This window comes from Brassica oleracea, chromosome C8, assembly GCF_000695525.1.
Source record: "Brassica oleracea var. oleracea cultivar TO1000 chromosome C8, BOL, whole genome shotgun sequence".
Lineage (NCBI taxonomy): Eukaryota > Viridiplantae > Streptophyta > Magnoliopsida > Brassicales > Brassicaceae > Brassica > Brassica oleracea.
The window spans coordinates 29,288,965-29,303,025 of NC_027755.1; the positions used below are offsets into that span (position 1 = coordinate 29,288,965).

The 14,061-nt window shown below is 36.9% G+C and overlaps 2 protein-coding genes across 4 annotated transcripts; one reads left to right on the forward strand and one right to left on the reverse strand.

The window, feature by feature from the left end:
* Window positions 1-2,217: 2,217 nt before the first annotated feature.
* On the reverse strand, window positions 2,218-5,566 carry LOC106307589 (U-box domain-containing protein 3-like). 2 transcript variants are annotated; one of them, XM_013744578.1, is made up of 5 exons: window positions 5,382-5,566; window positions 4,526-4,817; window positions 4,342-4,449; window positions 2,607-4,268; window positions 2,218-2,528 (listed from the first exon to the last, which is right to left on the reverse strand). In XM_013744578.1, exons 2-5 carry the CDS (start codon window positions 4,802-4,804, stop codon window positions 2,463-2,465), a joined length of 2,115 nt encoding a protein of 704 aa, XP_013600032.1. In that variant the 5' UTR covers window positions 4,805-4,817; window positions 5,382-5,566; the 3' UTR covers window positions 2,218-2,462. The 2 variants fall into 2 exon arrangements, with proteins under 2 accessions (XP_013600032.1, XP_013600033.1); XM_013744579.1 differs by lacking the exon at window positions 5,382-5,566 and having other exon boundaries at window positions 4,342-4,460; window positions 4,526-4,618.
* A 2,351-nt stretch (window positions 5,567-7,917) lies between these two features.
* Window positions 7,918-12,153, forward strand: LOC106310271 (protein ENHANCED DISEASE RESISTANCE 2-like). Of its 2 annotated transcripts, none has more exons than XM_013747509.1 (16): window positions 7,918-8,102; window positions 8,181-8,347; window positions 8,534-8,608; window positions 8,690-8,743; window positions 8,818-8,883; window positions 8,949-9,135; window positions 9,214-9,260; window positions 9,334-9,434; window positions 9,602-9,762; window positions 9,848-9,919; window positions 10,009-10,448; window positions 10,710-10,937; window positions 11,013-11,165; window positions 11,260-11,499; window positions 11,565-11,666; window positions 11,779-12,153. In XM_013747509.1, the coding sequence occupies exons 2-16, from the start codon at window positions 8,195-8,197 to the stop codon at window positions 11,866-11,868; spliced, it is 2,169 nt and encodes a 722-aa protein (XP_013602963.1). In that variant the 5' UTR covers window positions 7,918-8,102; window positions 8,181-8,194; the 3' UTR covers window positions 11,869-12,153. The 2 variants fall into 2 exon arrangements, with proteins under 2 accessions (XP_013602963.1, XP_013602964.1); XM_013747510.1 differs by having other exon boundaries at window positions 7,934-8,102; window positions 8,191-8,347.
* Window positions 12,154-14,061: the final 1,908 nt, after the last annotated feature.

Here is a 14,061-nt window from a genome sequence, read left to right on the forward strand (position 1 = left end):
AGAACAGAAACAAATATGACTTTTTATGAGTTTTTATATTGAATGGAAATCTAGAACTATATGATGCAAACTGAAACAAAATAAGAGAAGGATAGAAATATGGGGGATGGATCCTTGTTGCTGGATGTGTATCTCTCTCAACAAGAACAGTGGATGGAGGTGGATAGCTATGGGATTTGACTTGCTGGATGTGTATCACTCTCAAGACAAATCGGTGGATGGGATGGAAGTGAAGAATCGCCACAAGCTTGGTGGTTTAGAGCTCGATAAGATTCGGCTGCTCTCTCTGTTTCTCACAGGGAAAAGACTTAGGGTTTCTGAGTTTGCAAAGGCAAAATTATTTCATAAAGACATGAGGCCAAAAATCGCCTAGCACATAGAGTTATATAGGGTTTTTCCCTTATGGGTCTCAAAATAAAAAAGGCCTTAAAACATGCTGGCCGAAAATGAGGCTGAAACAAAAGCCCAAAGTCTTAACCAAATAAATAAATAAAAATAAAGATAAACCAGACAACTGGTTGTCGGTTTGAGAAGGCCTAAACCAGAATTCATAGTATGCTTGCATGTTGCCTCGTTAAAACCTTTCGGGAAAACCCAGTGGACAAAGTGGGACAAAACCCGATAAGGAAAAAGAGTACAACAACATACCAATCCTTCTGATGTCGGCTAGATCTCAGAACCATGAAGAGTTAGAGTGGAAGAAATGGAAATGGGATCTGGTCCAAGCTCGGATGTGGAAATGAGACGTCCGGCTTGGTTGAGTCTGAACTGGATCGGGCCGGTCGCGTCCTGAACCTCCGTTGGGCCGGCTTGATCTTGAATCTTCAACTGGACCATCTCCTCAATCAGCAGCTGGTCCTGGTCAGTCTGTCCATCTCGATCAAGGATTTGTTGGACAGCCTTGGTGAAACCTTCTCGCAAAGCCCTGGTTCCACTCCGGGTAGTCGGACCGCGCCTAACTATGGGAACCTCTACTTGGATGGCCTCATCAGACATTGTGTTGATTAACAGGTTCAGTCATGGGATAACTAATGACTGAGATGCTGCGTCGGTCACAGACCATGTTTCTGGTTAGTCCATTACACCATAGACTCATTTAACCCTTGCTCTCTTTTGCTACACAACCAAAGCCAAGGTAAATAACAAAATGTTGACATCAATCCGATGTTTATGTACCAGTAGTGAAAGTGGAAGCTTACACATATTGAGAGGACTCTCTGGTTTTGTCTGTAAAGAAACAAACAATGTAAGCAAAAGCTGCAAAACATTGGACGAATAGTTTCCATGATGTATCTATGCAAATGTGTTAATCTTTTTTGGTGTTCTTTTTAGTTACTCACAGTTACCTTTTGCTTTTGGACAATTTTGATTTGAATGTGTTGCATTTTGAGGTGTATTAAATTTGTGTGCACCAGTAAAAATCCAGCATTCGTTGGGTCGTACGTAGTCTTTTCGATTTAGGAAAATTTACTTTTTCTAGATGAATATGTATTTCTATTGGGAAAAAGAAATCGGGGTTTGACGCTGCTATAAATATGGGCCTAAGAGTTTAAAAATTTATTAATTCACATAAGAAACTCTAAACCGGTATTTGACTAAATACGTTTTTGCTCTTTTTTCCGCTTTTTTTTTATAACATCTCAAAGGTTTTCTAGGTTCAAGGACTAATCACCAAGAAATCCACATAAATCCGGGTTTTCTTGCCACTTAAGGCATCTATGGGTGGCCAAAGAGAATCAAACCCAAGACATAAGCTCCAGCTAGAACCCCTTTACCACTAGATCAAGACCACTTGGTTAATTCACGTTTGTTCAGATTCTAAGTTTACTTTTCTTATTAATGAAGCATTTTCAAAAAAAAAAAATATGTAGCTAATTAGCAGTTAGTCAAAAATGAATATGAACTAATAATTCCATTTGAATTATTTTAAAAACATTTTCCAATAATTTTAATGCTAATTCTATTTGGTAACTAAAAATTTACATGCATCGAGTTATATTGTAACTATATAGGTATCCATTGTTTAGAATATTTACATAAGTATATATATTTTAGTTTCAACTTAGTTATTTTAATTTAGTATATATTAATTTTTCTAAACTAATTTAATAAATTTATAGTAAATGTTATTATTATTAATATTTACTGCAATTTATACACTAAAAACATTACCAAATATAGTAATTCATATTCTTACAATAAAAACTGGAGCCGTAGTAAAAACTTCATTTCTTATATACTCGAATCTCACAAGTTGCACACATATGTAACTACTAAACACCAGCATTAATACACACACACATAACAAGAACCCAATACAAGCAGGAAAGATAAGAGAAAGACACTATTCTCCAGCTATCTTCCTGACAAAAAGAAAAGAGTAAAAGTTTCTACTAGCTTAACAAAACAAATCTCCCAAGGGGAATGTCCAAATGGAACAATGCAGCTCCGTTTCTTGATGATCATGATCTACCTTTCTTCATCCTTGCACCACGCTGGTTCCTGAAGTGGCTTAGTAGTTGCTGTGCCTGCAAAGAACAACATCACTATTCAGATATCTAACCACAACAAGAAACCAGACTTGGTTTGTTATTATAGTCTTTTACCTTCTCTTTCGCTCTCTGTGTACCAGACTGAGACAAGGCAACAAGCGGAGGTATAGCACCTTCTTGCAAAACCAAAGTGCAAAACTTAGGACTATTCAAACACAACTGAAGCAGCACAGAAGCTGCATTCTCTTTCCCTCTCCCAGACCCTGAATCAACAGTTTCAACAAGCAACGGAACCCCACCTCCCCTAACAATCTCTTGACGCCCTTCCCCAACTCCAGAAAGATTCGCAAGAAGAGCAACCGCTTTATCAACCATCTCCAAACCCGGATCCAACATCTCCACAAGATACTTAACCGCCTTAGCTTGCACGATCCGAGCCTTGTTCTCATGAGTTATAGAGAGATTGAACAAAGCAGAAGCAGCGTCTTTCTTCCCTCTCAACGTTCCCTTCCCAAGAAGACTCACCAGAGCATGTATCGCCGCGTTACACTGCCCTATTCTCTCCCTGTTGACTTGGACAACAGAAAGACTGAACAATGTAGCTGCTGAGTTCTCTTTGGTTCTGTCGTTTCCTGTGTTCAGAACGTGAACAAGCGGCTCTATAGCTCCAGCTTCCACAATCATGGCTTTGTTTACTTCACTAATGGAAAGATTCAGGAGAGCTGTGACTGCTTGTTCTTGCGTTAGCTTCTCTTCCGAGTATAGAAGTGAAAGCAGTGGAGTGATGGCACCGCAACGCCCAATGTGGACACGATTCTCAACGCTGTTGATGGTCAGACGACGTATCTCAGCAGCAGCAGCAGTCTTCTCTTTGTTAGATCCGGTTTTAAGATCTTCTACCAACTTTATGGTATGTGAAGTCATCATTGTTTGTACAGAACACTCGTTAGTACTCGCTTCACTATAGCTTTGTTGGTTCATCGGTAAGCTTTGTGTCTCACTTGTCAAGGAAGGAACGTAATCAACCGAAGAGACAACACTGCAAACTGATTCACTCCTGCTATGAGTATAAGACTGCTCCTGAGAAGAAAGTTCAAAGATCTCAAAGTCCTTGCTTACACTAGCAGGCACGTTGATCTTCACTTTCTCAAACCCATTTCCAGCTTCAACAGATGATCTTGAGGTAAAACTACTGCTTCTTAAAGAGAAACGAAAGCTCTCTGTGCGGTTGAAGTCATTAGAACCCATGTTATTAGCTATGGATGAAGCATCAGCACCGGAGTTAACAGCAAGGGTGATATTGTTTGCCTCCAACCAACTCTCAATCATAGCCTTAACTGTGTAGTTTGGAATGAGTTCTTGATGAGAGAGCACCTGCCTCGTCCTGGGACAAACAGCTAACCCGTTGTCAAGCCATTCCTTGATAGATGTTCTGTCGAATGTCTGTCCTGAAGCTACTATCACCGGATCAACCATGAGTTCTGTAGACAAAGGACACCGGAAGTAAGGAGGTGTTGAGACACCTTTAGCCACTTCAAGAAACTCGGTCTTGAGCATGTGTTCACGGATGCAAGAGACGAGATCTATCAGTTGGTCCATCTGCTCCTTCTCCACAGCAATGCTTTCCTTTAAGAGGTCCTGGTTTGATACCAACCCAATCATTTGAATAATGCTGTCAAGATCATCATTATCATCTGTCTGATTCCGTAAAGCATTGTTAATGTGTTCGGTTAATGTCCTCTCTTGCTTAAAACACTCAATCTCCTCCATACACCGCTGAAAAATTGTTCCTAGCGATTAATGTACTTTGCTGCACTCAAAGGCAGAGATTAAAGTAATTGTAGTTTACCTCAACACCTTGTACACTTGAACTTGCCTGTGATAACTGAAGAAGTATGCCAGTAATCTTCAGTGAACAAGTCTGGACTTTTTCCAACAAAAGCTCACAGTGAAACACCTGCACACACACTAACTCACTGAATAAATATGCAGAAGAAAAAACTGAAATGAAGAGTTTAAATCATCAAACTTACACCAAAGAGCTTGCTCAACTTTGGGGAACAGTCTTCTAAGAACTCACGAGCCTGGTTCACAACGGAGTCTAGGTCTTCGCACGCGCTGTTTAAGCAGTCATCATCAGGAGGTGTTTTGCAATCAACAACTTCATCTAGAAACGGTTTCAAGAGGTTCAACAAGTGAACCACGTTTCCAATACGTGTTTGGATGGGGTTATATCTTATAGTCTGGCATGCTACCAGATGAAGATAACGAGATATGCTGTTAAGAAGACATCGGACAGGTACAGGATCCATTCAACTAATGAAGCTGAAAAAAAAAACAAAAGAACAGAACACACATATCAACTTATGGATCATTTAATTGGGTTAGCATTCAGACTTAGTGTGTATTATATGAAGGAAAGAAAAAGAAACTGTATCTTTAGCACAATGTTTCTGTAGGAACAACATTATCAAAAGCATTGACTTTGACATATTTGTCTTGACTAAATTCAAGTCACCACCTCTTATGGAAACTCAAACAGATGTTTCTGCTTTCTACTTTGCTTTTGCCTAATTTTAAACAATTTTTCAGATTAATAAAGTTGAAAATATATACATTCAACACTCACAAAGGGGACTGATTCCTCTGAATCTGATAAAATATCAAATCGATACCCTAAAAGGAATCAATAATTCAACCATAAGTGAGACCCATCAGGCCATCACAATGCATAAACAAATAGTGAGAGCCAGTAGAAGGAAACACACAAAAAAAACTCTAGAAGCTTAGCCAATGCCGAGTTCGAAGAGCACAAAAAAGTGATTTTTATTGGTATAAACAGAAACATTTAGAAAGAAAATGTGAGTTGGAGTTGGAGTTGGAGAATACCAAAGCTTTCACAGGAACAAGGCGATCATTCGAGGGGTTGCAGAGAGCTAAAGAAGAGTTACCAAAATCATCTAAAGATCGGTTCTTTGTTTACACAAAAGAGAGGAGAGAGAGAGATTGTAAGACAAGGGAAGAGGGAATAGTAAGTGTTAAGTAATAGCAGGGGGGGGCCCAAGTTGGGTTCTGCAGGTATCTCTCTCTATTTGCTTGCTGTGTTTATGTTGTGTTGTGTGGAGTTAGTAATTCTAAAAGCTGTCTTTTTTTTCTTTTTTCCATTTTTATAAAATTAAACAACAATTTTACCCAAAAAATGAAAATTAACAACAATTAAAAAAATATTACTTTTTACAACAATTGATATTTTGTTGTCTTGACTAGGGGAAAAAAAACCGGAATCGAAAAACCGAACCGGAACCAAATCAAATTACCCGAAACCGAAACCGAACCGAAACTCTCAAATATCCGGATGGTTCCTAAATTTCTATCTCCGAATAACCGGAACCGAACCGAAAACCGAACGGGTACCCGAATATCCAAAAAACAAGTATCCACTTTCTAATATAAGGTAAAATGTCATCAACCCCACTCGAACAGGAAGAGCGAGAACATTGTTATCACCAGACCATGTTATCTTTTATGTACTCTCTTATATTATACATATATATATATGATACTTTTATATTAAAACTCAATAAATACTTATAAAACTAGCACTTTATTGATTCGAACTCTAGTTGGATTGACAAATATGCAAGTGTGTAACCATTAGACCATTTAGATTAACATATTAACTCATATATTTTGTATGTGTATATTTGATTCATTTATTAAATGGGTACTCGAAACCGAACCGAAACCGACCAAAACCGAACCGAAATCTCATAAGTACCTATTGGGTATAAGAATGATTTATCCGATATATCCGGAACCAAATGGTTCCTACCCGAAACCGAACTGTATACCCGAATACCTAGGGCTAGTCTTGACCAAAGATTTAGATTAAAGTTAAGATTAAAAAAAAATTGGACCAATAATGTCAAAGGACCTGAGATTACAGGGCAGTACAATGGCTAACCTTTGTTCCGGTTTCTAATTTGGGTTATGTTAATAAGTTAATGGTATGGTGTTCCTTTCTACCTAATTTGAGATTTGTTGTCAGAGAAATGTTAGGGCCGTATGAAACAAATTGATGTGTTAGGCCCACTTTACGGGTTTAGGGCCCGTTTTGGTTTTGTGACGAATTGAATTATTGTTTCGTTCCGTCTCAGTTTTAGGTGTGGAATGTGTTGGTCACTTCACTTGTAGGCACTGGTAGAGCTGTAAACTGGATGAACTCATGTCCATTAGCCCATATCCATTTGTCCATTTATTGTTTGCGGACATGAGAGTGATCATGTCCATTAAAAACCATGTCCATTAAGAACCATGTCCATTAAGGACCATACCTACTAACACTCATATTTTCATGGACTGCCATGGAGTCCATGATGAACATATAAAAAAAATTTAAATTTTAATTTATAAGCCTACAATTATATATACAAGTTCATAAAATTAAAATTCATCCATAAATTCAAAAGTACAACAATACATAAGTTCATAAGTACAACAATTCCGGTCTTGGCGGGAAAAATCGATTTTGCGGTTGTGGCGGAAAAACTTAATTTTGCAGTTTTGACGGGAAAATTCGATTTTGCAGTTTTAGCGGAAAAACTCATTTTTGCGGTTTTGGCGGAAAACTAGATTTTCTGATTTTGGCAGAGAAACTCGATTTTTCGGTTTTGCCATGGGGTCCATAATGACCATATAAGAAAATTTTAATTTATAAGCCTACAATTACATATACAAGTTCATAAAATTTAAATTCATCCATAAATTCATAAGTACAATAATACATAAGTTCATAAGTACAACAATTTCGGTTTTGGCGAGAAAAATCGATTTTGCGGTTTTGGTAGGAAAACTCGATTTTCCGGTTTTGGCGGGAAAATTCGATTTTGCGTTTTGAAGAAAAACTCAATTTTGCGGTTCTGACGGAAAAACTCGATTTTCTGGTTCTGGCGGGAAAATTTGATATCAAAATTTAAGCGAAAAAATCGTTTTTACGATTTTAGCGGAAAAACTAAATTTTAGAAACCCTAGGTTTTGTGACCATTGGACAGTCCACGTCCATAAAGCCCAAAACCAACAAAGACCATTTTCTTAATGGTCTTCTACATTTTATCCAATAAAAACAAATGAAATAATGGGTTTGTCCATATTAAACCCGTTTGTATATAGACATGGGCAACCATTGGACGGCCCGCCCATTTGACACCTCTAGGCACTGGTAAGTCATTCACCGTACGGTTTAAAGACTTTTGGAATCTTCTTGTCGAGAATGGCATAATTATATTAGAAACAACTAATTATAGAATTAAAACCCCGAACATAGAAGTGCCAATCTTTTAGCCTCTTCACAAATAGCAAGTAATTTCTAACCAACGAATTTTTTAAAAAAGTTTATAACCAAAACGAGACGTAGAAGCAATAAGACCAGAACGGAACAAAACTTATGTTTGTTTTTCTCTCTTGATTGAGAGAAAAAAAAAATTAAGATTCTCTGTTTCGCTTCGGCTGAATCAGAGAATCACTTCAAGTTAAGCATTCGATATACAAAACGTTTTGTGACATCTAGTATATATATTTGTTTACGGGAAAACGAAGCTAGCATTTCAACTGGTAAATCAAATATTCATGATGTTTTTTTTTTTTTTTTGAAAAAATGAATTTGAATCGTTTTATGTAAAACTTAAAAAGGGTTTTGTAGAAAAATGGAAATGTCTCAAACCGACGGAAGAATGGAAGGTTGGCTTTATACCATCCGACACAACCGGTTCGGTCTTCAATTTTCCCGTAAACGATATTTTGTTCTTCTCGACGACAACCTTAAAAGCTTTAGATCAGTACCATCAGATCAAAACGAGGTTTGTCTTTCTCATTTCCTCATAATATGACATTTTGTTTATGTGTTACGCTTTTTAGTATAAAGAGATTTACGCAGAGTAGATGCAAAATATTGACATAAAGAAGTAATTAAATAGGGTTTATATCTAAGGAGGATAGTAATGAGAATAATGATGATAAATAAAAATCGCCAACTTTATGTATAGGAACCTTATAGAAGAGCATCTCTAGACTGTTGTATTAGGGTTACCGACAATGGAAGGGAGAGCTTCAATAGAAAGGTACCAACTCTTGGATACTTATAATTAGCCTATATTACTCAGTTTATGGATTGTTTCTTTTTGGTTCATGTGTTGTTCCAGATCCTTTTCATCTTCACGCTCTACAATACTACGAACCATTTGGACCAGTTAAAGGTTTGTTTGAATTAGCTTGTCTTTTACATCTCGCATTTCTTGTTTTGGAAGGTTCATTCTTTTTTTTTAAACAGTTGGGTGCAAGTAGTCCTGAAGAAGCAGCCAAATGGATCAGATCATTACAAGATGCTTCACAAAAGGTTTGTTACATTTTCAATACATTATAAGATTTGAGACTCACATACCACTTGATTAATGTTTTCAGAAGTTTCCATTTCCGGATTGCGAATTTGTATCTCATGCTGAGAAAGGACTTGTGAAATTTAATGTATCAAGGAGGTCGCGCCGCAAAAATTCAGTGGACTGGACAAATTACTCATCATTGAATGTTGAGACAATAGCACCTGATGTCATTGCTCCTTCTCCATGGAAAATATTTGGATGCCAAAACGGTAATAAAAGATAACTTTCTCTGTAAAAAACTTGTGATTCAAGAAACCGATAGCCTTACCAAGCTTTTGAGTTTTCAGGGTTACGCCTCTTCAAAGAAGCTAAAGACTGGGATTCCCGTGGAAGGGTAATGTAAATTTGTTTACTTACTGCATTTGTGAATCTTAACTTTTAATTTCTTTTACTAAAACCTCTTGCAGCATTGGGATGATCATCCTGCAATAATGGCAGTTGGAGTCATAGATGGTACTTCAGAAGATATCTTCAATACCTTAATGTCTTTCGGTCCTTTACGATCAGAGTAAGCTCTATCACTTTGATCTAAAAGGTTAACCAGCCTTATCGGTATATTTTCATTTATCTTCCATATTAGCCACTATACATGGCTTGACGCAAGAAACCTTGATTTCCTCTAAGTTTAGATATTAATCTTTTTCTTGACTTAGGGTTTACATGACTTTCTTGTAGATGGGACTTTTCTTTCTACAAAGGCAGCGTGGTGGAGCATCTTGATGGACACACAGATATAATCAATGTCCAGCTATACAGTGATTGGTTGCCATGGGGAATGAATAGAAGAGACTTATTGCTGCGACGCTACTGGAGAAGAGAAGAAGATGGAACATATGGTTAGATCAATTCTTGATTATATTTCTTGAACGTTAACATGTTGAACTTTCTGGCCTATAACCTTCTCAACCTTGACTATCACAGTGATTCTTTGTCACTCTGTTTATCACAAGGAGTGCCCACCAAAGAAGGGATACGTTCGTGCTTGTGTCAAAAGTAAAGTTTCTTTCTTCACAACTCTTTTTTTTTTTTTTACTTTATAACCCTTTGTTTTTTTTATGAGTTTTGCATGATTTGGAACATAGGTGGTGGTTACGTGGTGACACCGGTGAACAAAGCGAAACAATCACTAGTAAAGCATATGGTAGCCATTGATTGGAGAAGCTGGAACTTATACACTGGGGCTTCTTCTTCAAGATCCATAACCATCCGCGTGGTTGAGAGACTTGCGGCGTTACGCGAAATGTTCAAAGCGAAACAAGGACATGGCTTCACTGAGTTCGTCTCCGGGGAGTTCATGGATACTAAATCATGCGTGTCTAATATCAACACTAGACCTCTTAAAATAGCAGCCAAAAGGGTTGATCTAGAGCTTGTGAAGGCTGAGGATATGGAGAAACCTTCTTCCGCACGTAACAGTTTGATGGATTTAAATGATGCTTCTGATGAATTTTTCGACGTTCCTGAGCCCAGTGAGTTTGATAGCTTCATTGATAACTCTCTCTTTTCACAAGGACACTCTCAGGTAAATTTATGCTTAACACAGTGGCTCTCTCACTCATGACCGGTCCTGAGATTCATATATAGGGCTTGAAACAATTACTAAACATATTTTTTCTTAACCATTTGGGTACTAAATGATATTATATATACATATTAACCATTAATATATTGAGGACCATAAGAGAATGTTTCATCTAGCTATGCCTAGGACCAGCTCTCCTCTCACTTCTTGTTTTGCTTGTGGAACAAAGTAATCTTGTGTGTGTGTGTGTGTGTGTTTCAGCTCAAGATACCATCACCAGCTGGCATTGTCAAGAAACTTCAAGATCTAGCCATTAACAAGAAAGGCTATATGGATTTACAAGAGGTTGGTATGGATGAAAAGACCACATTCTTCTATGGAGCCACTCTTCAAAAAGATCCAAATCTTACTCTGCCTTGTAGTTGGGCTACCGCGGATCCCTCCACATTTTTGATTCGTGGAGACAATTATCTACAAGACCAACAAAAGGTAATCCATTTTCCAGATACACATATGTGTGTGTTCAACCCATGATAATGATCCTTGGTACCATTCAAACGACAGGTAAAGGCAAAAGACACAATGATGCAAATGATTGGAGCAGATTGGATAAGTTCTGATAAGCGAGAAGATGATCTTGGTGGCCGACTAGGTGGTGTAGTTCAGGAGTTCGCAGCCAAAGGCGGTCCTGAATTTTTCTTCATTGTAAACATGCAGGTAACTTTGACATTAGCTACTATCATTCTAAAGAATCATTGCTTTATTTTTAGTTAAGAGACCTAACTAATATGAAAATTTATATATAAATCAGGCCCCAGGTTCAGCTATGTATAGTCTAGCATTGTACTATATGCTGAAAACTCCATTAGAAGATCATCCTTTGTTACATAGTTTTGTGAATGGTGATGATGCTTATCGCAATTCGCGCTTTAAACTCATCCCACACATCTCCAAAGGCTCATGGATTGTGAAACAGAGTGTTGGCAAGAAGGCTTGCTTGGTGGGTCAGGCACTTGTAGTTCGCTACACCCGTGGAAAAAATTACTTGGAGGTAAAAACACAATTCAAAAGCAATATTATATGCTATATCAAAACTCATAATCTTTTCTTTCTCAGCTTGACATTGATGTTGGGTCTTCAACTGTTGCAAGAGGTGTAACCAATCTTGTTCTTGGGTATCTTAACAATTTGGTTATAGAAATGGCCTTTTTGATACAGGTAAAGCAAAAACTAATCATGTTGAAACTTGAAAATTATAGAATTCTAAGACTTAATGTTATGTAACAATAAGTAATGAAGATCATTCGATGTTTGAAAACTGATTATGCAGGCAAATACAGTAGAGGAACTACCAGAACTGTTACTAGGAACATGTCGGCTCAATTATCTCGATGCTACAAAATCTGTAAAAGAAAGATGAGACATCCCCAAGAACAAACAATACAATGCAAGAGCAGAGGATATTTCTATTTTTGGTTCTTTGTGCAAGCTGTGCGTTTCTTTTACCATTCTTTACTAAGTCAACTCGTTTTAACACTCAGACTAAGGTATAGAAAGGATCTAGTTCGGTCCTCTGTGTTACCTGATCCACTTGAATAAATAAACTTGTTGATTTAGTCCAATGCATGTTTTGCAAAATGAAAATTAGAGGAGATAGTTACTTGTGCAACAATCAAAATCTGTTCTTTTATCAGAAGAAACTCTTAACCCATACTGATTTGCGTACATTTATAGAGCTAAGACTATATACCAAAAAAAAGTAGTCATGTATGCGTTAAACGATAATATATCTAGAGCTGATCTCTAGGAAGGCTTTGATGTGTAAAGCGCAATATCACACTTTTGAAATTTAACACACTTCCGGTTTTATTTTTTATAAAATACTTCTGTGAAATACATTTCCTTGCATTTATTACAGAAGAAATTTACGTTATCTTAAGATTTTGGATTCAAAAAAAAAAAGATTATGGATTCATGTGAATAATAAATGCTAACGTGAATGGCGGAGGCATAAATTCATTTATGTCTTAGTACTAATAAGTAATGTTTAGAATATTAAGAAAAACTTTTATAATTGGAACTATACTTTATTAAAAAAATTGGAACCATATGGGACTACATATGTAGAGTGAGTGTGATTAGTGAATATCAACAATGTGGGGCTGAGTATGCGTTGCATGCCTCCGGAAGCAAAGGAGTCACTTTTAGTGGGTCACTGGTTCCTCCGGTTCATCTGTCGGCACCGACACCTCTCTAACTATTCTTCTGTTTTTGTTTTCTGTAGTTTTACCATAGTTTTATTTGCTTTTTCTTCTCCAGTTCAATCACCACCATTGTCTTCCTTTTTTTCAATTGGTTTTCTTCAGAATTAAAGAAAATTTTCGCTAAATTTCATTTTGTAATATTTTTCATAAGTTTACTTTTTTGTTCATATTTTTCTTATGTTACTTTTTGGACACATGTTATGAGATTTAGAAGATAATAATGACCTGCTATCTCAGTAGATCACTGATTCTTTGTCAACGTTTCTTTCATGCGGGGGTTGGCTCACAGGCACTCAATCTGACTTGTTATCAAAATTCTTAAATTTCTCAGAAGTTTGGTACACTTTCAAACGTGCACTAAATGTTTTTTTTGTCATCAGTTGGATCGACATGATCCCATCTATAATCAACCTTACAATGCGAAGAACGCGACTAGTGGAATTATATTCCGGTGGAGAAAACAGCAGATTTGAACATTTAGGGGGTGTATTGAATCTGACATTTGAAGTAATTTGATTTTTAATGAGTTTGTAGATGATTGCAGGAGAATTGGAGAATTTGATGTGATTTTTGTTAAAACATTCTAGAATATCATCTAAAAAAAATTTCAACTTAAATTTTGTTAAATAACAGTGGATTTCAGAGTGTTTTATGAAATGACAAGTTCAATAACAATGGATTTTAAAGTGTTTTTTAAAATTCATGTTTGAATAACAGTGGATTTGTCATTTTAATGTAAATCATTTGAAACTCTTAGTTGAATACAACCTTTTAAATTGTAATAATATACCAAAATAATACATGGAAAATGCTCAAAAGCATATGACTACACCAAAAATAACATAAGATCAAATTATATGGAAAATGCTCAAACTCATGCTCTTGATAAAGAAATAATATTAGATAAAAGATCAAAAACAAGCAATAAGTCATATAATAACATTGTCTTTCACTACAAGAAAACAGGGGGATTCTGATGGCCGAAATCGTCGGAAATTCGTCGGAATCGGTCTATTCCGACGAATTTCCGACGAACTCGTCCGTCGGTATCGTTTCGTCGGAAAAAACAAATTCGTCGGAATTTCGTCAGAAATTCCGACGACTTTCTGACGAATACCGAGAAACGTCATTCTGACGAACTTCCGACGATATTACGATGCGGCTACACGAGACCAGAGTTCATCGGAAAACTACAATTCCGACGAACGTGGTTCCTCGGTTTATTCCGACGAACTTTGGGCGTCGGAATTTACCGACGGACATCGGTCGTCGGAATATACCGACGAACCACGTTCGTCGGTATATTCCGACGGAAATGAGTTTGTCGGTAAATTCCGACGGATATATGT

What these genes read in the sequence shown, in the direction of transcription:
- LOC106310271 (XM_013747509.1), top strand. Translation starts at nt 8,195, where the DNA reads ATGGAAATGTCTCAAACCGACGGAAGAATGGAAGGTTGGCTTTATACC. An exon ending in ACCATTTGGACCAGTTAAAG is followed by an intron (nt 8,744 to 8,817) that starts GTTTGTTTGAAT and finishes TTTTTTAAACAG; the next exon opens with TTGGGTGCAAGTAGTCCTGA. An exon ending in ACTGGGATTCCCGTGGAAGG is followed by an intron (nt 9,261 to 9,333) that starts GTAATGTAAATT and finishes AACCTCTTGCAG; the next exon opens with CATTGGGATGATCATCCTGC.
- LOC106307589 (XM_013744578.1), bottom strand. Translation starts at nt 4,804, where the DNA reads ATGGATCCTGTACCTGTCCGATGTCTTCTTAACAGCATATCTCGTTAT. An exon ending in CAAGTGTACAAGGTGTTGAG is followed by an intron (nt 4,269 to 4,341) that starts GTAAACTACAAT and finishes ACAATTTTTCAG; the next exon opens with CGGTGTATGGAGGAGATTGA. An exon ending in CACAGAGAGCGAAAGAGAAG is followed by an intron (nt 2,529 to 2,606) that starts GTAAAAGACTAT and finishes TGTTCTTTGCAG; the next exon opens with GCACAGCAACTACTAAGCCA.